Source organism: Callospermophilus lateralis, chromosome 1 (genome assembly GCF_048772815.1).
Source record: "Callospermophilus lateralis isolate mCalLat2 chromosome 1, mCalLat2.hap1, whole genome shotgun sequence".
In the NCBI taxonomy this organism is placed as follows: Eukaryota; Metazoa; Chordata; class Mammalia; order Rodentia; family Sciuridae; genus Callospermophilus; species Callospermophilus lateralis.
The window spans coordinates 149706409-149733600 of record NC_135305.1 but is presented as its reverse complement, the minus strand read 5'-3'; the positions used below and the strand labels follow the sequence as shown (position 1 = coordinate 149733600).

General features: G+C 61.4%; 1 protein-coding gene across 6 annotated transcripts; it reads left to right on the top strand.

Moving 5' to 3' along the window:
• The first annotated feature begins 2366 nt into the window (after nt 1-2366).
• On the top strand, nt 2367-24788 carry Rasal1 (RAS protein activator like 1). 6 transcript variants are annotated; one of them, XM_077105328.1, is made up of 21 exons: nt 2367-2461; nt 5428-5484; nt 7583-7696; nt 7799-7860; nt 10421-10550; nt 12291-12372; nt 12457-12588; nt 13613-13701; nt 14076-14193; nt 14288-14441; nt 14766-14830; nt 15091-15203; nt 16678-16891; nt 19395-19532; nt 19983-20127; nt 21181-21353; nt 22297-22434; nt 22510-22645; nt 23513-23633; nt 24358-24410; nt 24649-24788. In XM_077105328.1, the coding sequence occupies exons 1-21, from the start codon at nt 2397-2399 to the stop codon at nt 24786-24788; spliced, it is 2439 nt and encodes an 812-aa protein (XP_076961443.1). In that variant the 5' UTR covers nt 2367-2396. The 6 variants fall into 6 exon arrangements, with proteins under 6 accessions (XP_076961443.1, XP_076961433.1, XP_076961431.1 ...); XM_077105318.1 differs by having other exon boundaries at nt 2387-2461; nt 16678-16870; nt 22381-22434; XM_077105316.1 differs by having other exon boundaries at nt 2387-2461; nt 16678-16870.
• Nucleotides 24789-27192: the final 2404 nt, after the last annotated feature.

Sequence of the window (27192 nt, the reverse complement as noted above, 5' to 3'; positions counted from 1 at the left end):
ATCCACCTTTCCCAGCTGGTGGCCCAGCAGGTCATACCACCTCTGGGGACCACTCTTTCCCTTTGGCCCCTTGACAGGTGCTGTCCTAGGAGAACTCACAGCCTCTCGGAACAACAGGAAGTGGCCAGGCCATGCGGAACATTCAGGGAGCGTGGCCACAGCCCCAGGTGCACTGAAGGGTCAGACGCCAGATGTGGAGCTGGTGGCGGAGCTGGCTCCCTGGGGGCCGGGCTGCCTGTAGCTCTGGTGATTCTCCCTGGGGGCCTGGTGGGGTGATGGGGAATGGATTCCCTGCTCAGCTCAGGAAGATGGGCCCCTCGGGTTCCACCAGGACTCCCGGGGTGCAGGATGGCCTTTCCCTGGTCCCTGGAGGAAAGGGCTCAGCCCGATGCCCCCACCCAGGAGGGGGAGGGGTGGCGCAGGACCCTGTCTAGAAGCTGTGGCCACACAGCACGTACTGGGTTCCTCCCGGATTGGATACTTACTTTGGGGGCAATCTAGGGTGACTGCTGAAGACCGTGGGGGCAGGGAGTTTGACCACTCCTCTGGGGCTACCAGGGTTCTGGGTCCCACCCTGAATCCAGCCTCGTATCCTCCTGAGGGTCTGTTAATGCTGCAAGCCCCTGGGCTGCTTCTGCTTGGTCCATTTCCCGGGCAGGGCCACTGAGGCCCAGTCTCTGGGGCATGAGGACTCACCAGGCATAACCAGCTGGGGAGAGAAGTCCAGGGCTCCAAATCCTTCCCAGCCTGGCTGGGGTGTGTGGGGGGAGCTCAGGAAGCAGACTTTTAGGTGGCTCCTATGACGGGGCAGGGCACTCCCTGTCCTGCCGGTTTGGGTGTTGACTGTGCTCCGTGCTGCAGGGCCCTCCCGTTGGTGCCCAGCCCTGAGTGGACCAGGCTCCGTGCCAGCTTAAGAGGTCTTGAGCAAGTACACATGAGCTGTCAGGAAAAAATAAATCTAAGTGTCTACCCCAAGACTGGCCCTTCTGCTCACATTATCTCATTAAAAACTTGTCACATGTACAAACCTGGAGCCGCGGTAGCAGACAGAAAGGGAAGAAAATCTCTGCTTGGGTTGGAAGAGCCTCCTGGAAGCCTTCCCAGGAGACGTGGCATTTAGTTGGACCTTGAGGGACAATGATAATATCAAACACTCACTGAAAACTTACAAGGTGTCTATCACTGTCCTCAGACCTTGAGCACATTATCTCATTTAATTCAAAGCCCGGGGAGTGAGATACCATGTCATCGTCCCCACTGAAAAGATGAGGGAAAACCAAGCCAAGGCACAGAGGGGTAACTGGCTTTCCCAAGGCCATGCAGCGGCCAACTGGCAGAGCCAGGATTCGAACCCAGGAAGGCAAACTGACTGTTTTGATGTCTGCCAAGCCATTTAACCTCTCTGAACCTCAGTTTCTTTATTCACAAAATGGGGGCAACACTAAGCAGTGCGGAGAGCACCGAGTTCTTAGGAGGGCTGAGTCGAGATAATGCGGGACACTGCCTGGCCCGCGGTCAGCGTTCCAGGGACCTACTGGCTCTTATCACCGTGGTGGCAGCGGTGATCTCCGAGCTCCCCTCCCCCTCCGGCCGCGGCGTCCTCCCCCGCAGTGCCAGCCCGTGACGTCTGAGAGCCGTGTCACACTCAGGGCTCATTGCAAACTAAGAGGAGACGGAGGGGGACGTTCGGGGTCCCTGGCTGGACTCTGGACGGACCCCCAGGGAAGGTGCCACTCTCTCTAGCGACGCCTCCCGCCGACCGCGGATGCCGCTCCTGGGCGAGCCCGGGAGGTTGCACCGGGAGGCGGTGCCTGGAGGGCGGGAGAGAAGGGACCGCGCTGGATCGGGGACCAGCAGGTGCCGACTGTGCCTCTGGAGCCCGAGGCCAACTTCACCAGAGCCATGGCCACGCCCATCACGGCCGCGGCCCTGCCCCACCTGCCGAGCCCGCCCGGGCGCACCCGGGTCGCCGCAGCCGGTGAGCTCCCGCGCGCCACCGGGGTGCCGGCAGGGGGCGCGCGAGCCGGGCCGAGGGCGGGCGGGGGACCCCGCGGGAGGCGGGATTGGGGGGAAGGACCTGGGCCTCCGGCCGCCCCTTGCCCGCCCAGTCGGTCCTCGCCGATCCCCAGGCGCCCGGCAAGAGCCGAGGGTCCCCGCCCGCGCGCCCCGCCTGTCCGGAGCGCGGCGACTACCTGTGGAGTCCGGGCGGACGCCCCCTCCCCGGGCACCCATTGCTCCTCCTTCGGAAACCTCCCGTCCAGCTACGCGCGTCTCGGACAGGTGGCGCCGGGACCCGGGGCAGGGCTGCCAGCTTGCAGCTGGTGACATGTAGGCGCCCCTGGTCCAGCCTCGGAACCTGGGCGCCCTTCTGCCCGCAAAGTTTGGGGCCAGGCGCCATGGCCAAGAGCAGCTCCCTGAATATCCGCGTGGTGGAGGGCCGGGCGCTGCCCGCCAAGGACGTGTGAGTACCCCGGGCGCCTGGGGGCGAGGGGCGCCAGGCACGGGTGGGCTGGACTCGCCCGTCCCCGTGCGGGAGCGTCGGCGGGAGGACTGGGGTCTCGGCTGGGAGCCGGTATGGGGGCAAGTCCGCCTTCGCGAGGGTGGGCGAGAGGCCCCTTGCCCACCGATACCCTGAGAGGGGGCGCCCAGGATTGGCACCTGCCCCGCCCCGGCCCCGGGATGGGAGGCCTTTGTCCCTGGGACGTGCTGCTGGGGTGGCCCCGGGGGAATCCTATCCAAGCCAGGAGGGAGCTGCGGAGTGGCTTCCTCAGTCCAGGCAGGGGCCGGTGGAGCCTCTTCTCCAGGCCTGGGGGGTGGGGAGAGGGGTGTGGGCAGGTGGCCATGACCGGGCCTCAGGGAGGAGCCCCAGAGTGTGGGGATCAAAAGGGCCCTAACAATCTGTGTGTGTCACCTTCAGGTTGCAAAGCATCCCATGTGGCCCTCAGGGCTCAGAGCCCTGAGCACCCAGTGTGGCCACAGCCCAGTGGCCTTCCCTGGATGTTCAGCCACTTAAAGAGTCAACTGCCCCTCCAGCCCCTCCCCTGCCCTTGTGATGGGGCTGGGCACCCTTGGGGTCCCCTCAGTCTCAGCCCCTGCTGTGGTTCCCCAGGCTGAGTCAGCAGTTGCTGAATCAGCAGAACGAGGTGGGGGAGGGGCCGCCCTGAGGGTGGCAGCTGCAAGACAGGGGTGGAATCCTTGGGAGGGCATTTGCCTGGTGACCTTGAACCTGCTTCTCTCTGGGCCTGGGTCTCCCTCCCCTGGGGCTGAGGGAGCTCTGGATGGAGTCTCCATCTGGATCTCAGGTACAGCTGTGAACTTGGGGGACCTGGAGGGAGAACCTGTGGCAGGATGGGAGCAGGTTCCCGGGCTGGGAGCCTCTGCCCATGCCAAGGTTGGGGCTCAGTCCTGCCCTAATCCCCCCGAGCCGTGGACCCCAGCCAGGAGTACCCTGCCTCTGACCTCAGGAGCCTGCTGCCTCCCCGCCCCTCACTAGAGCAACCCGGCCACCTCCTTTCCCATCAACACCCCAGACAGACTGCAATGAGAGCAAACGCGCGAGTGTATCTTATGTCACCCTCTTTCTGGGACGTCCTCAGAGTTCCTGAGAAGTAGAGATTATGGACCTGGTGGGGCAGAGGCCAGGGTCGGACCTGCCCATTGCTGGAGAGTTGAAGGGCCCCATCCAGAAAGTGGCTGCCCATTTTGCTGAGGTCTGGCTCCTCCGTCAGTCCTGAGAGGAGGTGGCCAGTGTTGTCCCTGGGCCAGCACGCTGGCCTCGGCTCCTGCCAGGATATTGGCCTCGGCTCCTGGTTCTCTAGGGAAGGATCTGAGGCACGTATCATTCCTACCTCTCCCAGCCACCCCTGCTCTCTCGATTTTCCTGGTCAAGGTGAGCTCTGAGGTGGGTGATGGCCCACAGCAAGGACAAGGGGGCCTCATTCTGCCCAGCTGGGGACCCAGCCACCCTGCCTCTTGGGGTGGCTGTACTGCAGGGGCTCCTGGTGGCCAGTGCCCTCTCAGTCCGGGCATGAGGAGTGGTCATGATTCACGCAGGCTGTCAGTCACCGGGGCTCCTACGGCCAGGCCCTAGGCTCTGCACTTCTGCTTTACTAATGGGGAGACTGCGGACCCCAGGCACCTGCCTGAGGCGGCACAGCTCAGCTTTGAATGCTGGCCAAGGCAGGGCGCAGAACAGACTGGGCAGGGCTGCTTTCCCGCGCCTGAGCTGGGGCCGTGGGAGAGGCCAAGAGTCTGGGAGATCAGGGTCCGGACGAAGCCCGCCCCTGGTGCCACCGCCGCCCCTACCCGATAGGGGCCTGATAAGGCCACTGTGCGTCAGAGCCCGGGGTTGACGTGTGGAACTTGGCTCCCAAGAGGGACCTGGGGTCAGGCCGGGTCCATGGGGAGGGCTGGTGGGTCCCAGCAGGGGTGACCCATGTGTGCGCTGGGGAAGCTGAGGGTGGGTTCTGCCCAAGGGCGGCTCAGGGACAAAGAGCCCCACACAGGCCATGGAGACACAGGTGTCACTCAGCCACAGGGTCCAGAGGGTGGGGGAGCGGAGGCTGGGGTCACCCGGTCCTGCAGGTGGGATGGAGCTGGAGGGGGAAGGAGTCCTGGGCACCCTGGGAAGGAAGTTCCGAGGTGGAGCCTGGAAAGGGGACCAGATGGTCCTGCCTCAGCGACCTCAGCAGCCGCGCGCCTGGCCCGCAGGACCTGGTGGTCAGGGCTGCCCTCTGAGGAGGTGCCTTTGGAGGAGGTTAGAATGAGGCCCTCGGGGACGGCCTAGGATTCCCCGTAGCCGCTGTCGCGAGGAGGGCCAGAGCTGGCCAGCTGCAGGAGGCCACACAGACGTCCCCTGGGGTCCCCAGCCTGTGCCTGTAGGTTCATCCTGCTGAGGATGGGGATTCTGCTCTCCAGGGAAACACCCCCAAAATGAAGATCTGGGGGACGGTGCTTGTCCCAGCAGGTGGCATGGGGGCCCCATCAGGGAGGGCTCGGGGACTGGCCCATGATCCCTCTGTCCGTTGGTCCCTCCAACCCCCAAGAGGCTTGTGTTCAGCCATGTCCAGTTTCTAGAACAGCAAAACAGAGGCCCAGAGAGGGGACGGGACCTGCCAGGCTTATACCACGGGTGGTGGCAGGGTGCCGCCAAGTGTCCGAGACCCCCAGTGCAGGCCCTTGGCCAGTGCTCTGAGCTTCCTGGCTGTTAGAGTAGACTTTCTGGCTTTAGTGTTCCACTTCTGCAGTGGAAGCCCAGAGCCCATGCGTGTGGTGGGCCAGGCATGCTATGGGTCTTGCCTCTGATCAACATGCTGTGTGACCCTGGGCAAGTCTCCTCCCCTCTCTGGGCCTTGGCTCACCCTACCTGAATAATGAAGGTGGATGGGAACTCCCACCCATGGGTACCCTTTCCCATCTCTTCCACAGCTCTGGAAGCAGCGACCCCTACTGCCTCGTGAAAGTGGATGACGAGGTGGTGGCTAGGTGAGGAGGGGCCCAGGGAGCTGGGGGAGGATGCCTTCCAGTCCTGGAATCCAGGAATGGGAACCCACATTTTAAAGAGGATCTGGAAGGTCACTGTTACCCCCCCAGGCGAAGTGTGGGCTGAAGGTGGCCACTCTCTGCCTGGCCAAGGCTGCCAGCTGCTGTCCCCATCCAGCCCCACTGGCCGCTGATGCCCTTCCCTGAGACCTACGATGCTCCTGCTGCGTCCCTGGGGCTGACTCAGCCACTGCCAGTCTGTGCCTCCCACAGTGGCCTCCCTGGGGGCGGGCACCGCACGCTCGGCTGGACTGGCTGTTCCGGGCCTGCTGGTGCTGTGGGCACTTGTGCACGTGTGTGTGAGCGGGTGTGCATCCGGCTATGCCTGCCCCGCATGGCCTGCTTGTGAGTGTGGGTGTGGGTGTCGCAGAGCGGGTGTGAGTGCATGTGACCACGTGTGGCTGTCCTTGTGGGTGTGCAGGCCTGCAGGGCTGTGTGTGCCCGTGTGTGGCGTGTGACATGGATATACACAGGTGTGCACACGTGAGCACCAGGGTCCGCCTACTTGGTCACACGGGAGTGAACCCGCGAGGGTGAGCTGTCGTGTTCAGTGCACGGGTCTTTGAAGGGGGCGTGGTGCCGGCTGCGCGGGGCTCCCACCCGCAGCCGAGGGACAGCGCTCAGCCCCCGCGGGCCTGAGGCGGGTGGGCGGGCAGCGGAGGCCTCTGTTCCTATGGAGACGGCAGGATTCAGGATGCTTCTGGCGCCAGTTCTGGTCCAGATGGGCCGGGAGTGGGGGTGGGGAGGCCACCTTGGGGGTCAGCTGCAGCACCCTGGCTGACCTGCGTCGTTCTGCCTGTGCCCAGGCGCCCCCTGGCCCTGTCCCGTGATGCTGCCCCCAGACCCACAGATTGATTTTTCATGTGACCCTGGGCTGCTGAGTCCCCCTTTTTGGGTTGTGAGGAGCCACCTGGGTCACGGGGTGGGGAGCTTGAGGGGACCTGGGTGGGAAGACGCTGAGGTGGAAGGTGGGGCCATTTGGGCATGGGGGGGCGGTGCGTGTGCACACTTGCGCATGCGCTCTCCTTTGGGGCAGTGAGACGAGAAGGGAGCGCCAGGGAGGAAGCCCCCGATTTGCAGCCATGACTCTGGGTGCATCTTCAGTGGGCTGAGCCGATTCTTTCTTCCCTGTTGGGTCAGAGGAAGTGCGTCTGCAGGCTGCCAGGGCCCGATGCTGCGAGCCCCTGCCCCTTGCCTGCTTGTCTTGGTCCCTAGCCCCCTGTGGTCACCCTGGCTAGCTGCATGCTGTGAAACCCCGGGTGCTTTGCCCCTTCTGACTTCACGGTGGCCCTTGACGCTCCCTCGTTTTCCACCCAACACTTTCCTGAAACGTTCGTTCCTGCCTTGGGGCCTTTGCACATGCTGTCCTGCCACCTAGACCACCTGTCCTCATCATCTGGCTCCTTTTTGCCTGACTAACTCCTGCAGGAAGACTTCCCCCTCCCCCACCCCTCTCTCCCGCACCTTACTTGCCTGGACACATGGAGCGGTCCCCCAATCACCAGGCTGCTCCCTCAATCTGGGTGGAGGCCATGGAGTGAAGGAGCAAATGGAATTGGGTGGGTGTGAGTGTGTGTGTGTGTCGGGGGTGTGTGTGTGTGAGTGAGCTGTGTATAGCTGTAGTTTGTGTGTGTCTCTGGGTCTTTGTGTGTCTCTATGTTCTGACGTGTCTATTTGGGTGACTGTATTTATGAATGTGTTTCTAGAAATTTCTGAGCATGCATATGTGTATCCATACGCGTGTGTCTCTGGCTTCCTTGGTGTATCTGGGAGTGTCTGTGTGTCCATGTGTATCCCTGTGCATGTGTGTGTGCACACGTACTCATGCACATGTGTGTCCCTGGGTGGGTGCTTGTGGGTTCCTGTTGCTGTGACAAAATTACTGAGGAAAATCACTTGAAGGAGCAAAGGTGTATTTCGGCTCCAGGTTGCAGGGTCTCAGTCCACAGTGGGGCCTCCCGAGCTTTGGGCCTGAGGCGGAGCATGGGGGGGGGGGAGGGGGGGTCTCAGGGTGCCCAGCCTCCCCTCCTGCCTCTTGCAGAACAGCCACCATCTGGCGGAGCCTGAGCCCCTTCTGGGGCGAGGAATACACGGTTCATCTGCCCCTGGATTTCCACCACCTGGCCCTGTATGTGCTGGACGAGGACACCGTCGGGTGCGTGGGGGCAGGCGGGGCGCTCAGGAGGTGAGGCTTGAGGTCACCGCCCAGCCCTTGAGGGCTGCCGCTGCTCCCTGACTCCCCTCTGCCTTCCCGCAGGCACGATGACGTCATCGGCAAGATCTCCCTGAGCAAGGAGGCCATCACGGCTGACCCCCGGGGTGAGCAGGGGCACCCTTGGTGGAAAATGATGTCCGCTGTGGTTTCTGTTTTCACCTTCAAATTCAGTCCATGCATTGAGCAGTTCTTCCCTGGACGTGGTTGAGCATCTCACTTCATCAAAAGGGGCGAGATTTTCCTCCTTCCCAGGGACTCCGGCTTCTTCCAGGATGGTCAGAGCCTCGAGGGCCCCTCTAGAATCTTCTCCTCTTTCTCCCTCCCTGTCCCTCTCTGTCTCTGTCATGTGCTGCGATGGAACCCAGGCCTCCCACGTGCTGAGCCACACCCCAGCCCTAGAGATTTTTTAAACAGCACAAGAAATAGGGACTGGGGGCTGCGAGCCACGCCTGTAAGCCAGCCACCTGGGAGGCTGAGGCGGGAGGATCCCAAGTTCTGATCTAGACAGGAAGATGAAGCGCCTCTCTCCAGAACAGGGCAAGGAGAGAGAGTGGCCTGGGAGTGTCCCCGGGTGGGAGCTGGACAGGCAGTGGAGGTGGCGTTGGGCGGGGTGGTGAGGGTGGGCGTGGCCAAGCGAGGTTTCCCGGAGCACAGGGAGGAGGCGGCTCTGGAAGCCACTGGGGTCCAGGAGCCCCTGGGGACTCCTGCAGAGTCAGCCCTCGGCAGAGCCGGGTGGGGTCCACAGAGACAGCTGTGGATGCAGGCTGGAGTCTGGGTTTTCTTCCGGAAGCAATGGGGAGCCATTGATGGTTCTTGAGCAAGACCGGGGAGAGATGGGAGCTAGCTTATCAGAAGGAGGAGTGACAGCAGGGCCTGAGTGTGTCTTCAGGAGGTCCCTGTGGTTGCCTTGGGGTTACTGCTACCCGAAGGGACAAGGGTAGACCTGGGAGAGGAGTTAGGGGTCTGTGGCAATGATCAAGTGACAGGAAGCCGATGACATCCTGGATTGGGGGTGGGGACGTGGAGATAGATGCTAGATGGGGGACTTCTGCGTCCAGCAACACAGGGAACTTCAGACGTGCCCTCCTGCCACATCACGGGAGATCCCCAGTCACTGAGCATCCCCAGGACCTCCTTGGATTTGCCGTCTAGAAGAAACCCCTCTGAGTGTCTCCCCACCCTCAGCCACAGGCTGAACCTGCAGGGAGGGGAGGGGCAAGCCAGGGGACGAGGAAGGGTCTCCCTGGGAGCAGACGTCAGCATCCGTGTTGGCAGAGTCACCCAGAACAAGGACAGCCCCTGAGACGGAGCCCCTCAAGGCTCCCAGGGTGAGCAGGGAGTGCCCCTCTCCAGGGCTCCACACCCCCGAGGTGGAGGTGTCCTACAGGGGAAGGTCACACAGACAAGACTGCACCATGGATGATCACCACGTGCCGTGGGCTCCAGGGTCACCAAGGCTTCAGACTGTGTTGTGATGTCTTTGGTACCAGGGATTGAACCCAGGGGCACTCAGCCACTGAGCCCCGTCCCCAGCCCTATTTTATACTTTATTTAGAGACAGGGTCTCACTGAGTTGCTTAGTGCCTCACCATTGCTGAGGCTGGCTTTGAATTTGCGATTCTCTTGCCTTAGCCTCCCCAGCTGCTGGGATGACAGGCATGCGCCATCACGCCTGGCTAAAAAATCAAATATTTAAAGAAATAAAATGGGTAGCCACAAGAAAGACCAACATGAACAACAAAATGTTAAAGCAATAATTTAAAGAAAAATAAGCAGATCTGGTTGAGAATGCGTGCCTAGCATGCGTACGGCCCGGGTCTGATCCCCAATAGCACAAAGAATGAATGAATGAAAACGTGAATAAACAGGTGTATTTTAAAATGTAACCAAATGAGCTGGGTGCGGTGGTGCATGCCTGTCATCCTAGCGGCTGGGGAGGCTGAGGCAGGAGGATCGTGAGTTCAAAGCCAGCCTCAGCAACTTAGTGAGGCCCTAAGCAACTCAGTGAGACCTTGTCTCTAAATAAAATCCAAAATAGGGCTGGGGATGGGTCTCAGTGTCAAGTGCCCCTGAGTTCAGTCCCTGGTACCCCTCCCCATCCCCCCCAGAAAAAAGTAACTGAACAAAACTTTTCTAGAAAATTACAACTATTGAAGTCCAATACTAGGTTTTTAGTTCACCTTGGTTTTAATTCTAACCTAAACCGAGTTAAACGTCAGCTCATGCAGAGCTGCAGGGAGAGCCCAGTGAACCAGAGTCCAGAAGAATCATCCAGACTCCACTTTAGGGAACAAGGAGAAGAAAGATGCACAAGAGCAGGCAGAGGCCTGGGGGAGGACCGGGAAGGTCTAATATCCGGTCAACTGCAGCTCCAAACGGGAGGAGAGGGAGTAAACGGGACAGAACCAAGAGCCCAGGGTTTCCCAGAGCTGGAGGAGGGATCCGGGTCCCTGACAAGGCTCCAGCTCTTCTGCCCTTTCCTAGCTGTGGGGTCTGGGTCTCTGCCTGGCCTTGCTCTCGCCATCTGAGCAGGGACTCGCGTCATCCGCAGGAGGAGGCTGCCTGGGCCCAGGCTCCACGAGAGCTTCGGGCTCTGGGGTTTAAGCTAAGCCGGCGCCTGGCGCCCGTGGGGGCTCACTCAGCATTAGCGCCTGTGCCCTCCAGGGATCGACAGCTGGATCAACCTGAGCCCTGTGCACCCGGACTCGGAGGTGCAAGGTGAGGTCTGCCTGGCCGTGCAGGTGCAGGAGGATGCCCGCGGCCGGTGTCTCCGCTGCCACGTGCTTCAAGCCAGGTATGGCCCTGATGGAAGTGGCATGGGGTGTGGGGGGAGTTCTGAAAATGAGCAGGAACCCCTGGGTGTCCCCTGTGCCTGGCCTTCCTCCTCTCACCTGGTGCACTTCTGAGCTGGGATGCTGTGTGGACAACGGCCCAAGCTCAACAGATTGCAAAAGGAAGCACAATTTTGTTGGGCGCTCAGGGATCGGCAATAAGAGGCTAGACTCTCCCCAGGATGGCCAGGCAGACATTCATCCGATTATAACCGACTCAGTTCAGACTGGCTTAATCAGAAGCGCCATTTTAATGGCTCATGGAACGGGCATGTAGCTTCTGGTATGGCTGGATCCAGGTGCTCACAGGGCGGCATCAGGGATCTGTACGTGTCTTTGGCTCCGCTGTCCTCTGTGTTAGCTTCGGTCTTAGGCAGCCTCTCCCAAGGTGGGGACAAGAGGGCGCTTGCGGTCCCAGGCTGGCATCCTACCAACCGAGCTGCTCCAATTGACAGAGAAGTTCTGTTTCTCACCATTTCCGAGTAGTGTCGGCTGGGTGTGGGGCCCAGGCCTACTTTGGAAACGGTGGCCCTGTCTGCTTGGTTAGGCCTGAGTCACAAGCCCACCCCAGGGATGGAAATGAGAGTGCGGGGTGGGTGGTCCTGGCCCAGAGGAGTCAGTGGGAAGACAGAGACAGGGCCAGGGGACCCACACCTTCCTTCTCCCACTTCTCACTGTAATTCCCTCCTCCCTCACCCCCCACCCTCACTCTTAGGCCGCTGCTCATCCAGAGCGGGGAGGATCTCCATTTCTAGCTTGCTGTGTGACCATGAATCCCTTCACTGCCCTCTCTGGGCCTCTGCCTCCACCTCCAGGTCTCTGCCCCAGCGTGGTCCCAGCTGGGGCTCCCGGAGTCAGGCTGAAGGAGCCTCGAGGAGGCAGCGCAGGCTAAGGAGGCTCCGACTGCTTTCTGCCCGTGGCCCCCTCCCCAGCCGTGAGGCTGTGCAGGAGCCTAGTGAGAGCAGGAGAGGGACGGTGGCTGTTGCTTAGCAACTGTGTTGGCTCCTAGGAAACCAAAGGCTTGGGATGCGGCAGGGCTGGGGAGGGAGCAGCCTGCAGCCCCCAGTGGGGGTGTTCCCGGATTTGGGGGCCTCAAGAGGGAGGGATGGGGATGGTGACTGGGGTGCGGCTCGAGTTGTCATGGCAATGGGAGGTACAGGGTCCCCGTCTCCTGCCGTCTCTTTGTTCCCAGGCGGGGTGTGGGCATGCATGTTTGTTGAGTGAATGAGTGACTGAGGCCTGCCACCCACTGGGCGCTGTGTCCTTGCCCTGTGCCCTGGACTCGGCCATCTCCCTCTCCTTCACCCCAGGCCGTAGGGTTGGTCTGCTGTTTCTGCCATTTTCCAGATGAGGAAACTGGGGCTCAGAGAGGGGCATTCACTTTCCCTAGTGTCCCCCAGCCGAAGAGTCGTCCTGTAGGGCCTGCGGGTGGCCGAGGCCCCTCCCTCCCCACTGCACCTCCGTGGGCTGGACCTTCTGTGCCTCAGTTTCAGCTGGGAGAGGGGGACACGCTAGTCCCTTCTCCCTGGGCCTGGGAGGTGCGGAAGCTCAGCCACAGCTGGGCCCCTGTGCAGAACCGCTGGTTGCCTTGGAAACCAATGCTATCGGAACCCGTGACCTTGAGCCCCCTGCCCAAGGTCCAGCTTGGGTCTTGGTCCTCGTGGGTCCCGGGTCCCCTCACTTCTCCCCTCGTCTGTCCCCAGGGACCTGGCCCCGCGGGACATCTCTGGCACCTCTGACCCTTTCGCTCGTGTGTTCTGGGGCGGCCAGAGCGCGGAGACGTCGGTGAGCAGGGACGGGGTGAGCAGGCGGCGTTGCGGGCGGGGCGGGGCCCTGCGCTGGCCCCTCACCACCCGCCCGCACCCCTAGACCATCAAGAAGACGCGCTTCCCACACTGGAACGAGGTGCTGGAGCTGTGGGCGACGCCGGGTGCCCAGTCCCCGCTGCGGGTGGAGCTCTGGGACTGGGACATGGTGGGCAAGAACGACTTCCTGGGCATGGTGAGCACCGCCCCTGCAGCACCCTCCGTGGCTCCCCAGTGCCTCCGGGGAACAGCAGGGTGACTGGGATGGTGGGGGGGGGGGGCGCATGCTCAAGGCTGACCATAGCAGGAGGCAAGATTAAGTAAGAGGGAGGTGGATGTCCGCACTGCCTGATGTAAAATGGTCCAGCTGTGGGAAACAGTCTGGCAGGTTCTCAAACCGTTGAAGATGGAATTCTCCTATGACCCGGCAATTCCACCCCTGTATACATAAGAGGAATGAAAACCCGTGTTCACACTTTGACATGAATGTTCATAGCAGCATTGTTGAGAGTGGCCCAGAGTGGAAACAACCAAGTATCCACCAACAGAAGAACACAATGTGGTATGCCCATACAGTGGAATATTATTCAGCTACGAAAAAGATAAAACACTGACCTGTGCATGCTACACCTCATAAGACTTGAAGACAATGAAAGTAGTCAGCCCACTGGAATCCAAACTGTAGGATTCCACTGACAGAGAGAGGTGGACAGAGGGCCGTGTATCCGCCAGGGGCTGGGCTGGGGAGTGGGGCTTTCTAGGGAATGGGAGGGAATGTTCTGAGATTCATAGCAAGGATCGAACAACTGTGAGAATCCGAGAATCCATCGAGCGCACTTTAAAGGGGTCAATGGAAGGATGTGAAGTCTATCTCTGAAAACTTGTTATTTGACACAAGGGAAGGGCGGGGACTTAGGGGTCTCCTGGACTGTCTTGAAGCCTGTTGGTGTTGCCGTTTGCATCTCTGAACAGCTGAAGATGACCCCGTCCAGTCTGCTGTCTCTAGCAGCCTGGTGACCCTGGGCAAGTCACACCACCTCTCTGGGCCTTAGTTGCCTCAATTGTAAATTCAGTGTCCCCTGGAGGCCCCAAGTTCCCTGGCAGGAGCTAACGATTTGGGACTGGGAGAGCAGAGGTGACCCCTGGCAGGTCCTGCCTCCGCACTGTGGCTGGGCAGCCTCAGCTCTTCTAGGAGCCCGCTGAGGGGTGCGTCCCCACAGGTGGAGTTCCCGCCCCAGACCCTGCAGCAGAAGCCGCCCAGCGGCTGGTTCCGCCTCCTGCCCTTGTCCCGCCCCGAGGAGGATTCTGGGTAGGTGTGGGGGAGGGTCCCCGGGCGGTGGGCGGGTCCTCGATGGCCAGCCCCAGACGGTGCTCCTTATTCATCGTTCTCTGTGGGTGACCACATTTGCTGGATGAGCTGTGTCCAGCGTGTCCACCTCCCCCGTCCCCTGGCCAGCGGGAACAGGGGCGACCTTGATGTCCTCTCAGAGCCGAGGGTCGCAACACACTCCTTCTCGCTGGCCATGGGGTCTCCCGGGTCCTTCCCTGCCTGCACCTGCGGGCCTCAGTTCACACCTGCCCACCCCTGTCCCCAGGTGTGCACGCCACCCAGGCTGTGACACCTGCCCAGGCCCCAGTGCCAGGGTCCCCCTGCCCATGCGTACTTGTGTTCTCGTCCCTCAGGGGCAGCCTGGGGGCCCTGCGGCTGAAGGTGCGGCTCTCGGAGGACCGCGTGCTGCCCCCGGGGCGCTACCAGCCGCTCAGGGCGCTGCTCCTGGACGCCGTGAGGGCGCCGGCCGAGGTGGGGGCACCCCCTGCCCAGGGAACCCCATTTGGGCTCCTGGCTCCGGGGTCCCGGGCCCCAGGTCACCTCTTGGCTTCCTGTCCCTGCCCAGGAGGACACTGCCAGCCCCCTGGCTGTGCTGGAGGAGGTGGCCTCGGGGGACTGCCGCCGGGACCTGGCCACCACCCTGGTGAAGCTCTTCCTGGGCCAGGGCCTGGCCGGGCCCCTGCTGGGCTACCTCACCCGCAGAGAGGTGGCCCGCACCAGTGAGTTGCCCGCTGTCCTCCCGGGGCAGGGTCTGCGGGGGCCCTGGGGTAGCACAGGGCCTTGGGCTGAGGCTGGGGTTCCTGCCTGCGGATCCCTTGCTGCACACCCCCCAGTCAGCCTCCCAGGCCCAGACTCTGGTCTGGCCACCTGGGAGCTGTGTGACCACAGGCAGCTTGCTTGACCTCTCTGGGGTTGGTACTGTGAACCAAGAGATGTTGGAGTCTCCCTGATGCTTGAAGCCAGGAGGGTCAGGGCCCCTGTCTCGGGTGCCTGGGCTCCGCTGGGTGCAGCTGCCAGACCCAGTGACACTCACCTCCCCGCAGCCGACCCCAACACGCTCTTCCGCTCCAACTCTCTGGCTTCCAAGTCCATGGAGCAGTTCATGAAGGTGAGTCTGCGTCCAGTGGGGTCAGGGCCGCTCCCTTGGGGACTCCCTTCCTCCCCTCCCAGTGCCACCTGGGCCCGAGAGCTTGGCTGGCCTTGGTGGCACTGGTGGCTGAGCTGCGGTACTGGGGCTGGTGGCCGGTTCTCCTTGGGTGGTGCCCGTGGGCATGCCAGGCCCCCAACCCTCTCCCTGCAGGGCCCTTGTCCCCAGCTCAGGGTCCCCCCCCAGCCCTCAGCTGTTCTTTGTGGTGCCCCTGCTCCCAGCTCGTGGGCATGCGCTACCTGCACGAGGTCCTCAAGCCAGTGGTCAGCCGCATCTTTGAGGAGAAGAAGTACGTGGAGCTGGACCCCTGCAAGATGGACCTGGGCCGGGCCAGGTGAGTGGAGCCCAGGGACTGACCCCTGTGCTGCGGAGACCTCACCTGGAACCAGCCAAAGCCCCGTGAGACAGGGAGGGACCAGGGCCGGGATGGAGTCATCCATGCCCCTCTGGGCTCCTCCTCTTTTCTTTCCAGAATCTTCTCCCCTTCTGCAGGGCCAGAGGAGCTGGTTGCTGGGCCCTGGTGGGGACAGCAGAGGGTGTCTCCTTCCCTTTGGGGCCTGCCCACATGTTCCAGTCCCCTCAGAGGCAGGCATGAGGCCGCCTTTTTACAGTTGAGGGAACAGAGGCTCAGAGAGGGAAGGCCGTCTGCCTAAGGTCACACAGCTGGGAAGGTACAAAACAGGAGCTTGAGCCCAGACCTTGACCAAAAGAGCAAAGTCCATCTGTGAAGCTTCAAGCTGCGGGCTCTCCCCAGCTCACCTGGACACTGGGAGACTCCACGGGCACCTGGGACCTGGGAGTGGGGCAGATGCTGGAGCTGGTGGTCCTGAGTTCCAGGGCCAGCTCGGCCACCCATTTGCAAGGGGACCTCTCTGAGCCTCAGCTTCTTTATCTGTTCAAAGGGAACAATCGGGCTACCTCATGAATCAGGTCTTCACTGGGGTTAGGTGACACAGTGCCAGCGGCCTTAGCCCAGGGCAAGGAGGGGTTGAGAGCCTTCAGCCTGCTCCAGGGAGTTCTGAGTGTGGGGCCGGGCTGGGCAGACCCTCGGCCTCAGAGGAGGAGGGAGACGAGATGTGGGAGAAAGGGCCACTACCCTGTCATCCACTCAGCAAAATAACAGTTGCTTGCCAGGCTCTGGGCCCAACATGGAGGAGACAGCTGGGAACCGAGGGGACAAAGCCCCACTCTGTGGGAGGCAGGTCACCATCAACCTGAAGAAGGTCACTGGAGGTGGTCAGTGGGGGGTGGGTGACGCTGGGAGGGGCTCATGATACTCCTGGCTAGTGGCAGGGGACATTCAGGCAAAGGCTTGAAGGCTTCGAGGGAAGGAGTCATGTGGAAATTTGGTGGAAAAATGCTCTGGGCAGGGGGATCAGCAAGTGCAAGGGCCCTGTGGTGGGAGTAGGTGTCTCTCCTGACCCCACTAAAAATGCACTAAACCAGGGTTTGTGAAAAGGGGCATGTCTGCTCTGAGGGGGTGACATTTAAGCTGAACATAGAGACAAGAAGGTCCCAGGCCAGTACAAAGACCTGGAGGTGGGAGTAAGCTCGGGGCAATCAAGCAAGAGCAAGAAGCGCAACCGGCACACGCCTGTGATCCCAGCAGCATGGGAGGCTGAGGCAGGAGGATCGCAAGTTGGAGGCCAGCCTCAGCAACTTAGTGATCCCTGTCTCAAAATTTAAAAAATAAATAAATAAATAAAAGGGCTGTGCGCAGTGGCTAGGGCCCTGGGCTCCATCCCTAGTACCAGTGCGGGGGCGGAGGTGTTTCCGGCCAGCAGACCAAGGTCTCTCTGGTCCCCCAGGAGGATCTCCTTCAAGGGTGCACCCTCAGAGGACCAGGTGCGGGAGAGCAGCCTGGGGCTGCTGACCGGCTACCTGGGGGCCATCGTGGATGCCATCGTGGGCTCCGTGGGGTGCTGCCCGCCCGCCATGCGACGCGCCTTCAAGCAGCTGCGCCTCTGTGTGGCAGAGCGCTTCCCGCAGGCCGAGCACCAGGTGCGCCCTGCGCCCGGGCAGGTGGGGGGGGCGGGGTGCGGTGGCAGCTTGTGGCACCGGGAGCCGGTGCAGGGGTGGGACCAGGGCTGAGGGTCCCAGGCAGCGCCCGGGGGGCCGGATCTTGTTTTCAAGGACTCGCGTCTTCACCTTCTGATCCAACCTTCACACCCGCCGGGCACAGCGGATCTCCGTGTCACTCCCATTTCCCAGAGAAGGAAACTGAGGCCCAGGGCGGGAGTCCCACAGCAAGGAAGGGCCGGGGCTGGCTCTGATTCTGCGCTCCTCGCCACCCATGGTGGAGTCGGTGCCAAGCGAGCCCTTCCTGTGTTTCAGCTGAGACAGACGAGGGGACAGGGCTGCTCTGTAGGAAGCCAGGGCGCTCCACCTGACTCCCTGCTCTCTAGGGCTCGGCCACCCTGAGACAGGAGGTGGGACGCGGGGTTCAGGCAGGCGGTGAGCAGAGCAGACGCGGGGCAGTGGGGCATGGCGGGGGCTGTGGCAAACCGCGCCTCCCAGGTGTGTCTCAAGGTCCACTGGGGAGTGGAGGCCAGGATTGCACGTCCTCAGGGTGGCGCTCCTCGAAGGCCAACCTCTGGGTTCTCTGTGAGGTCTCTGGTTTATAAACGGTGGCACTAAAATCACCACCACCAACAGCCCCCAGACACCTTGGGCCAGTCATGACAGATCAGGGGTTGGACTGGCTTAAGGCTCAGCACACCTCTGAGGCGGCTGTCACCGTCCTGGCCTACAGATGATCTCAGTTGAGACTTTTTTCTTATTTCTTTCTTTTTTTTTTTTGGTCCTGGGGATGGAACCCAGGGCTGCTTCACCACGGAGCCACGTCCCCAACCCCCTTTTTAAATATTTTTACTTAGAGACAGGGTCTCCCTGAGGTGCTTAGGGCCTTGCTGCGTTGCCGAGGCTGGCCTTGAACTCACGATCCTCCTGCCTCAGCCTCCCGGAGTTGCTGGGATCACAGGCGGGTGTCCCGTGCCCTGCAACACTAATTTCCACAGGGCCAAGTGGCAGAAACGCAGGCCTGAGGTTCACTTTGCAGGAAGATCTGAGACTTTGAGTGTCTGAGACGCGGTGGCCCAATTCCTGGCACCTGGCTCAGCACTTGTGCCCTCTGCCCTCTCTCCTGGACACTCCTGCTTGAACACGGGAAACTGAGGCCCAGAGAAGTCCAAGCCCCTGCTGGAGGGTCAGGGAACCTTGTTTGATGCCCAGCAGGAGCGGCCCCTCTCCCCCACCCACTGGGAGTGAGCGCGGGGTCCCTGGTGTCCCGCTTTGCTAGAGTCTCACCGCGGTGGCAGGAGCGGCGGGGGGAGCCTGCCCTGGTGGCCCAGCCCCGGGGAGAAGCAAGGCCTTGCCTCCAAGGTGGTGGGCAGCAGGACCTCGCTCAGGCCCTGGAGGGTCGGGAGGAGGGTGCCAGAGCACCCCGTGAAGGACCCACCAAGAAAGGGGGCAGGAGGGACCTCGGGGGCAGCCCAGGGTCCAGATGGAGGGGAGAGGCCTTCCTTGGGCGCCGCGGTGCCCAGCTCCTGCAGGTCCCAGGCAAGACCGAGATGCCCCAGGAAGCTGGCCCACGCCTGAGGGCGTCGTGTGGGGTGTGGCTGCCACCCCTAAATAAGCAGGGGCGCATGTTGTCAGCTCCATACACCTCGCGAGTGTGAGGGGGAGCCGGCTTGGGGAGAGGGAGGCGCAGCCTGGAGGGAGGAGCCAAGCGCCCGGCCCAGGCTGGCAGCGAAGGGCGCAGTGCTCCCTCCAGCCTGCAGGGGGCAACAGCCAGGGGCAGGTGCGCATGGGAGGGGCTCTGGAGCCTGCTGCCCTGGGTTTGCCGCCCAGCCTCAGTTTCCTCATCTGGAAGTTGGGGATAACAGGATCCCCCCCCCCAGGTTATTTGAGGACTCAGCGTGGTGGTCTAGGTTTAGCTCTTGGCAGTGAGTGTGTGCCCCCGCCACCTGGTCGGATGGCGAGACAGTGCAGAAGAACACAGCTCCCACCAGCCTGGGGCGCAAATCCTGGCTCTGCCACATTCAGCTGTGTGGCCTTGGGGAAATGACCTTCCTTTTCGGGGCCTCAGTTGCCTCCTCTATAAAGTGAGGATACAATCCCTCGGAGGGTGAGCAGGAAATGCAGGGCTGTCTGGAGAAGATTCTGGGCTGTTGTTGTTACCAGGAGTCCTACGCTTGGATTTGAATCCCGTTTCCTCCGCTCATCAGCTGTGTGACCTCAAACAAGTCACCTGCCCTCTCTGAGGTTCTGCTTCCTCCTGTGTAAATCTGGAATAACAGTGGTGCCTCCCTGGCGGGGCCATGTCTTTGTCCCAGCAAGGGTGTCTGGCTAAGCCTGGTTTTGCAGTGTTGTGGCGTCACCCCGTCACCCAGCTGGAGGAACAAGGCCCTCCTTGGCGGGGCTGGGCCTCCGACCCTGTCCTTCCCTCTGCTCGCTTCCTGGTCTTCGCTGCCTGGGGTCCCCGGGCTGGGGGCTCCGGCCCCTCTCACCTGCCGCTCTCCCCCAGGACGTGAAGTACCTGGCCGTGAGCGGCTTCCTCTTCCTGCGGTTTTTCGCCCCGGCCATCCTCACGCCAAAGCTCTTTGACCTCCGGGACCAGCACGCGGACCCCCAGACCAGCCGCTCGCTGCTGCTGCTGGCCAAGGTGCCTGCAGTGGGGAGCCGTCCTGGGTCCTCTTAGCCAGGGAGCAGCCTGACAGGAACCGCCCCGGAGGCCAGAAACCCCAGGAGACCCCAGAGCACCCCTCACCGGCTGCCCAGGGTGCCTCCCAGTTTCCTTTGTTCATAAGGAAATCTCCGCCCTTCCAGGAGGCACGGGGGAGCAGGCTAGCAGTCCTTCACACCTTAGTGAGAATTAGACCATCTTTGGCAAAGCGGCAGGAACCTGAGGCTCTGGTGGGCTCCTGAGTACAGGATCGGGCTGCCCTGGGTGGGTCTAGTCTTGGGAGGGAACAGAATAAAGTGACTGGGCTGTGGATTCTCAAAAGGGGAGGGAGGGAGGGAGGGAGGAGTAGGTACCACCCAAAGCCCTGATCTGGGTCCACAGAGGACCCTTGCCTCTCAGTGACCCTGGTGTCCCTGCTCCCTGCCCCAGGCTGTGCAGAGCATTGGAAACCTGGGCCAGCAGCTGGGCCAGGGCAAGGAACTGTGGATGGCACCCCTGCACCCCTTCCTGCTGCAGAGTGTCTCTCGCGTGCGGGCCTTCCTGGACCAGCTGGTGGACGTGGATGGGGATGAGGGTGAGTTCCCATGGCCCCCACACCTAGCGCATCACCCCACTGAGAGCACTCGGGACCTCTCCCCATCCCCACGTTCTCAGCATGGAGACTGTGGGCCTGCAGATCTGCTTAGTCGTCAACAAACATTCCCTGGCAGAAATGCCAAGTCCCAGAGATGAGCAGAACTCAGGCCTTGTCCTCTAGGCCATCTCAGCCAACAGAGGAGTGGGCCTTGGTGGGCACACCAGCGGCAAATATCTATTAAGTTATATAACAGTCACCTTTGTGGGTGCTTGGAGTATAGCAGCCAATGAGACCGAAGAAGATCCTGCTGTTGTAGAAGTTTTATTCTAGTGGACTGTAAACAAAATGAATTAGCAAATTATGTGGAGGGTGAGGGAGTTGTAAGTGCTGAGGAGAAAAAGAGGTGTGGGGGGGCGTGTTGAGAGGTAGCGGCAGGTTGAGCTTTTAGGTTGGGTGCGCAGGAAGGGCATCACTTGGTGATATCAGAATAAACACCTGAAGGAGGACCGAGAGCTGCAGGGATCCCAGGAGGAGTGTTCCAGGCAGGAACAGCACATGCAAAGGCCCTGAGGTAGGAGGAATGCTGCAGGGAGGGCCACTGAGAAAGAGTGAGAGGGTGCGAGGAGCAGGGAGCCCAGGGAGCTGGGTCCTTGGGGCCTCACAGGCACCGGAAGGATTTTTGTCTTTGACTTGGAGAGAAGTGGAGCCCGGGAGAGTCTTAAGCAGAGGAATTGGGGTTGAGTCCATTTTACAGTATGGGCCCCAGGTCACCACATAGTTCCAAGTCCCATGGGAGCAACCTGTGGACACCGTCCAGGCTGTGGCGGGCCTGGGTCCCTCTGGAGGGGCTGGATCCAAGGGGTGTCTCTGGGCTGGGCTCCCCCTGCTGGCCGCCCACGCCACTGCCTGCAGGTCCCTGGGTGGGAGAGGGGCCAGGGCCGGCTTTGTCCCGGTGGAGTCCAGAGCCTTGGAGGTCCTGGCAGGCCGGCAGGGCAGGTGGCGCTGGACAGAAAGGGCTCACTGTCTCGGCCTTCCTTTCCCATTTCCCAGAGGCTGGTGGCCCAGCGAGGGCCCTGGTCCCGCCCTCGGTGACACTTCGAGAAGGCTACCTGCAGAAGCGCAAGGAGGAGCCCGCCGGCCTGGCCACGCGCTTCGCCTTCAAGAAGCGCTACTTCTGGCTCAGCGGGGAGCACCTGGCCTGCGCCAAGGGCCCCGAGGGGCAGGTGGGGCTCGGGCTGCGGGGCGCGGTTGGGGGGGGGGGCTGCCCCTCCCCCAGATGCTTTGCACCCAGAGGGAAACTGAGGCCCCAGGGCACCTTGGCACCTCCAAACTCACAGCTGGGGCCAGTTCGGGCACAGGAAGGGACAGGCACAGGAAGGGACAGGCATGATCCTGATCCTACACGCGCCAACCAACGTCCTGCAGAAGTGTCCACCTCATGTGCGGACGCGTCCTCCCGGGGTGGAGAGGCCCAGCGCAGGGACAGCGCTTGCCCCCTGCCGGCCTGTGCCCCGGGTCTTAGACTCGGGTGTGGCTGGCTGTGGAGGCCGCCATCCGGGCATTGGCTCGGTTGCTCATTCACTCAGCAAACATTCACCGACTGCCTCCTACCGCCAGGCCCTGTCTCAGGCAATGGCCACAAGGGGCTGGCATTCCCAGCTAACCCAGACCTGGACGCATGCGGACCACGCGTTCTTGCGCGCGCACCCGCTGTGTGACTCGCGCTGGTGGGGACCCAGCTGTCACTTGGATTTTATTTATATAGGTATTTTTAGGCATGGACTCCCGGGGTTCCCGTTCTGGCTCCACCACGTGAGTGGTCTCAGAAGGGTCCTCTCTCTTCTTGGGCCTCAGTTTCCTCATCTGCAAATTGGGGAGAGTTACAAACCTAACCTGAGCCGTTTGTTGTGGTGATTAAATGCGTTGATAAATGGAAAGTGCTCGGGTCACTTTCCAAGCGGCTTTGAAGATGACCGTGATGATGATGATGGCAACTGAGGCCCAGAGAAGGAAGTCACAGCTAAGGGACAAGGACACGGAGCGCAGCTGTAAGGGTCCAACGTGCTCTGCCCTGGGGGCTCCACCGAGGCACACACCTAGAGCTGCCCCCTGGGCCACCCCGCCCCTGCCAGCAGCCTGCCCTGCAGAGACACCCCTCTTCCCTAGGAGCGCAGCTCCATCCCGGTGTCGCACATCCGCGCCGTGGAGCGCGTGGACGAGGGCGCCTTCCAGTTGCCCCACGTGATGCAGGTGGTGACGCAGGACGGCGCGGGGGCGCTGCACACCACCTACCTGCAGTGCAAGGTGAGGCCCTGCCCCGAGGGGGCGGAGGGTGCGCTTTGGCCCCGCCCCACCCCTGACCACGCCCACTCCCTGCAGAACGTGAACGAGCTCAACCAATGGCTGTCGGCCCTGCGCAAAGCCAGCGCCCCCAACCAGGACAAGCTGGCCGCCTGCCACCCTGGTGCCTTCCGCGGCGGGCGCTGGACCTGTTGCCTGCAGGCTGAGCGCCCAGGTGAGGGGCAGGGGAGACTGCGGGTTCTGCCCTTCCCACCTGTCCATTGGCGGGAATCCTATTTCCGTCCGGGAGGGCTGTGCAACCTTAAGCAAGTTACTTAACGTCTCTAGGCCTCAGTCTCAACTGTGAGATGGGGTGGACAGTAGTACCAAGCTCAGGGTTCCTGTGAGGAGTAAGTTAATAGGGCAGACAATTAACTGGAACAGAGTGGCTAGGACACTGCTTGGCCCGCAGTGCTCCTTACTGCGAGGTGCTATTTTTAAGTACTCTCTCTACCACCCAGAGCCGCAGACCTGTGCAGGCTCTCCAGGGAGCTGGGGACCGACCTTGGGGTCTGCGGCATGATCAGCAGGCCCTCTACCCCCGAGCTTCGTCTCCACCCTCAGCCAGACAATGTCAGTGCAACTTTACAAGCATCTACACGGGGCTTTGGGGACTCCAGAGAATGCCCTGATCCAGCCCCGAGACGGGGGGTAGGGGGATCCAGGAGGGCTTCCGGGAAGAGGTGGCGCTAGCTGAGGCCTGAGTGGCGTGGAGACAGGGTGGGTGAGAACGGGCAGAGGAACAGCCTGAGCAAAGGCCCGGGGTGAGACAGGGTGGGGGTGTCTGCGCCCTGGGTCCCAGAATGTGGAAGGAGAAAAAGAAGAATAGCGAGGCTTTGGAGTCCAGGGAGCAGGCCTGGGGCCGTTGAGAGTGGAGGCAGGGAGGCCAGGGAGGAGGTTCCTGGGGGAGCCCAGGGCTTGACCAGAGCAGAGCGGGTGGGACTCCAGAGAAGGGTGCGATTGAGGGCCCCGGCTTGGAGACGCTGGGCGGGAGAGGGGGGAGGGGGGAGGGGGAGCGCCTGACGCTGCGTGTCCCCTTCAGCTGCGGGTTGCAGTCGCACACACTCAGCCATCACCCTGGGGGACTGGAGCGACCCTCTGGATCCCGATGCTGAGACCCAGATGGTGTATCGGCAGCTGCTTCTGGGGCGGGACCAGCTCAGGCGAGTACCCAGGGCTGCTGCTGCTGTCACGGTGGCGTCCGGTGATGGGTCGGTGTTGGTGCGGTCACTGTTTCCACCAAACTGGCGCAGCTTGCGGGGCTGGGGTGGGGGGACCGGTGTCTGCAGAGTCGGGCAGAGGGATCTTGGGGTTGTTCTACCTGATGCTCTAGAGACACGGCAGGGTCACCTAAAATCCTGGCCTCCTGAGCTCACCGTGGGACCTTGAAAGTGGGTCTTCACTTTCTCTTTATTTAGTGACCGAGGTTTGTCCTGGCTGGTTGTCGAGTGGGTTCTGATGGCGGGACACAACTCCTGGGCTCCTTTCCTGGCCCCTGGATAGGGAGCGAGTTACCTAACTTCTCCGCTGTTCAGTTTCTTTATGGGGAAAGTGGGGCGGATAGTAGTGGCTCCCTCTCAGTATTGTCCTAAGGATCAAATGAGCCAAGCCAGGCAAAGCTCTCTGCAGGCCCGGACCCACAGCTTTCAAGTCCTGCCAAGAATTATTGTTATGCTGTGTGATCTGAGGCAAGTGACTTCATCTCTCTGTGTCTCCGAGATCCGTGTCTGGCACTCATGAATGTTTGCTGTGACAATGGTGATCGGACGTGGGCACCTATAACTTCTGCGACCAACAGGGAGCAGGACTGGGAATTGCAGACGAACCTTAGGTCTGGATTTAGGATCCTTCTACCTGAGTCTTGGCTTTGTCCCTGTCAATCACCAGGATGAAATTCCTAGAGGATTCCAGTCTGGACCCAGACCTGGAGGAGGACACGGGCAGGGGTCCTAGTGCCACCCTCGGTAAGGATGAGGTGGTTCCGTTCTCCCTCACAGACACGTCCTCATGGCTTCCCAAATGGACCCCTGTGTCCCTCCCTCCCCGTTTCCCACCCACTGTCACATCTGGGGACTTAGGGGCACAAAGCAAGTCTGCAGCATGAGAGAGCTATGGGACCAGGCGCTGTGGCCACCCTCAGCCAGCCAGGCCCCTGCGGTCCTCTCGTCTCCCTCCCAGGGACCTGCCCCGAGGTCCTGGCCCGGCAGAGGGCAGCGGCGGCCCGCCTGCTGGAGGTGCTGGAAGACCTGGATCGCGCCCACGAGGAGTTCCAGGGGCAGGGGCAGGGGAAGGTGGCCCCCGGCCCCCCGGCGCCCTAAGACGCTCAGGGCCAGTCTGGAAGGAGGAGCAAGGAGCCCCAGAGCCTCCTCAGTGCACCCTGGCTGTCCTGAGCCTCTTCAGCGCTGCTTCCTGGAAACTCTCAGAGACCCTTCTAGGCCTGTGTGCCCTGAGTCCAGACAGGCAGGCCTTTGGCAGGGGTCAGCCTTGCGCAGAATGAATGGAGTCTTCAGGTTGAATGGGACTGGAGTGGACAGGTGGAGGAACTTGACTTTTCTGAGCCTGGAGTCTTCTTCATTGGTCTAGCCTCTACCCACACCTAGGAAGCCAGCCTTGCCCTGAGCTGCTGGATACAGCTGTACCTGGAATCCCAATGCCCTTGTGGCCTTGTCGCCCCCATGGGCTCAGCTCTTCCTGTTTTCACATCAGCTAATCCCTGTAACCTCACTGTCCTTCTGTATATTGTCCTTGCCTGCGGGCTCCAACCCCAGCTTCCAGAATCAGGTGCCCTCTGGGAGATTGGAGGCTGGGAGCCCAGGTGTGTCAGATTCATAGCCTGAGAGACCGTGGACCAGCTTTTGCCCTGTATAAAAAGTGGAGGGAGTGAGCTTCGCTGTGTGGCTTTTTAAAAAAAAAATATTTATTTTTTTTAGTTTTAGGGGGACACAATATCTTTATGTGGTGCTGAGGATCGAACCCAGTGCCTCGCATATGCCAGGAGAATGCGCTACCACTTGAGCCACGTCCCCAGCCCCTGGTGTGGGGCTTTCAATCTGGTTTCTATCTAGGTCCCTCGGGGGCAGAGGAGGGCCAAAGCCCACCTCTTGGGCTGTTTGTTAGAAATACAGATTCCGGGGTCTCTCCCAACCACGGATCCAGAGCCTGCGGACTTGTGGGGGCAGGAATCAGGGTTTTCTCCAAGTGAGTGGTGAACCTCGCGTCTGAGAATTACGGGTCCCGGCGGTGGGCAAGTTTCTCTGTTGGGGGTGAGAATTTTGAAAAGGAGCCACAGACGCTGGCAGAGCCACAAGGGCCTCCAAGTTTTTGCATGGAGTGTGGGACTGAAGCCCAAGCCTACCTGGCCAGGCACCAAGCGCACCAGGACAGAGCGCTATTCCGCGGGTGGCCAGCAGGGGTCACCAGGAGCCACAACATGCACCGCTGCCACGCCGCGTCCCGGCCTGTGGCTGCGGCTAACCTTTCACGCTTGGCGACCCTGGGGTCTGCCCTGTCTCCCTGAAGACAGAGTCTAGGGTTTCGAAGACCCGAACGGGCTGATCACAGTGTGTCTCTGCTTCCCCGTATTTTCCCGGAGTCTCCCAGCCCGAGTTCATCCTCTCACGTCACTGGGTCAGGGAGCAGGTGGGTGCACTACCTTTTGCTCGTGTGAAGTCGCTGTCCCCTCTACCTCCTTGGGAGCTCGGAGGGTCTGCCTCTGCTCCAGCCACCCACCTGCCCTTCTGCTCCAGGGCATGAGGATGATGGGAACCCTGCTTCTTCTCCAGCTGCCCCAGGTGGTGGCCCTGAGGTTACCATCACCCCCAATGTCCCTAAAGTCCCAGCAACAGGGACGCCCCACCCACACCGCTTGCAGGAAGAGACGGGGCTGGGCGAGGAGGAGAAAGACCATTTATTTCTCCACCCACAGTGGGACAGGTAGGTTTTCAAAAGAGCAGTCGCTGGCGTCCCTTTAAATCTTGGCTGACGTCCTCCGCGGCAGCCAATCAACAGAGGCGGAGCTGGTGAGTTGCCTGGGCAACGGGCCCCTGGTTGGCCGGAGACTCTCAACCACCCCACCGCCTGCTCCCGAGGAGGGGGAAAGTAACTCTTTGCTGTCCGCTGTCCCTCGTCGAGGCGCTGGCTTGATTAAGGCCTCCTCTCTCTCCTCGAGCCAGAAGCTACAGCCTTTGGGTCTCAAAGATGGGCGTGATCTGGCCAGGAGATGGGGCGGGAGGAAAGAAGAGCTTTCATCTGGGACAGACATAAGGCTGGAGATGGGACAAGAGGCGGGGTTCAGGGTCCCAGAAGGAAGAAGAGACAGACACGAGCACAAAATAAGATGTCCCTTGCCCCGGGTCGCTGTGGTCCAGCCCTCTGTAAGATTGGTCACCTGGGGCCTTCCTCCCCGGGACTCAGTGCGCAGCCCGTGGGGGGCAGAGACGGGATGATACAGGGTGGGTGAGGCCCAGGGGTGGACTCCCGTGTCCTCCCGGGAGCCTCAGCAGGCCCCTTCATGCCTGCCATGGGTCCTCTGTGCAGACAAGCGGTACAGAAGCCACGGGAACAGATGTGGGACGCACACGGGGTATCATGGGATCTTTCTGTCTCTTCTCCCCCAATTTGGGGGCAAGTAGAGGCACGTGGGTGTGCGTGCATGTGTTCAACAGGACACGTGTGTTGACATGAGGGGGGGGTCGCTGTCTTTTTGGTAGGGAGGTCGCTGCG

Excerpts from the sequence above, each read along its gene's own strand:
- Rasal1 (XM_077105328.1), top strand. The coding sequence starts at position 2,397 with ATGGCCAAGAGCAGCTCCCTGAATATCCGCGTGGTGGAGGGCCGGGCG. Across the intron at positions 10,551-12,290 it reads TGCCACGTGCTTCAAGCCAG|GGACCTGGCCCCGCGGGACA; the intron begins GTATGGCCCTGA and ends GTCTGTCCCCAG. Across the intron at positions 14,831-15,090 it reads CCATGGAGCAGTTCATGAAG|CTCGTGGGCATGCGCTACCT; the intron begins GTGAGTCTGCGT and ends CCCTGCTCCCAG.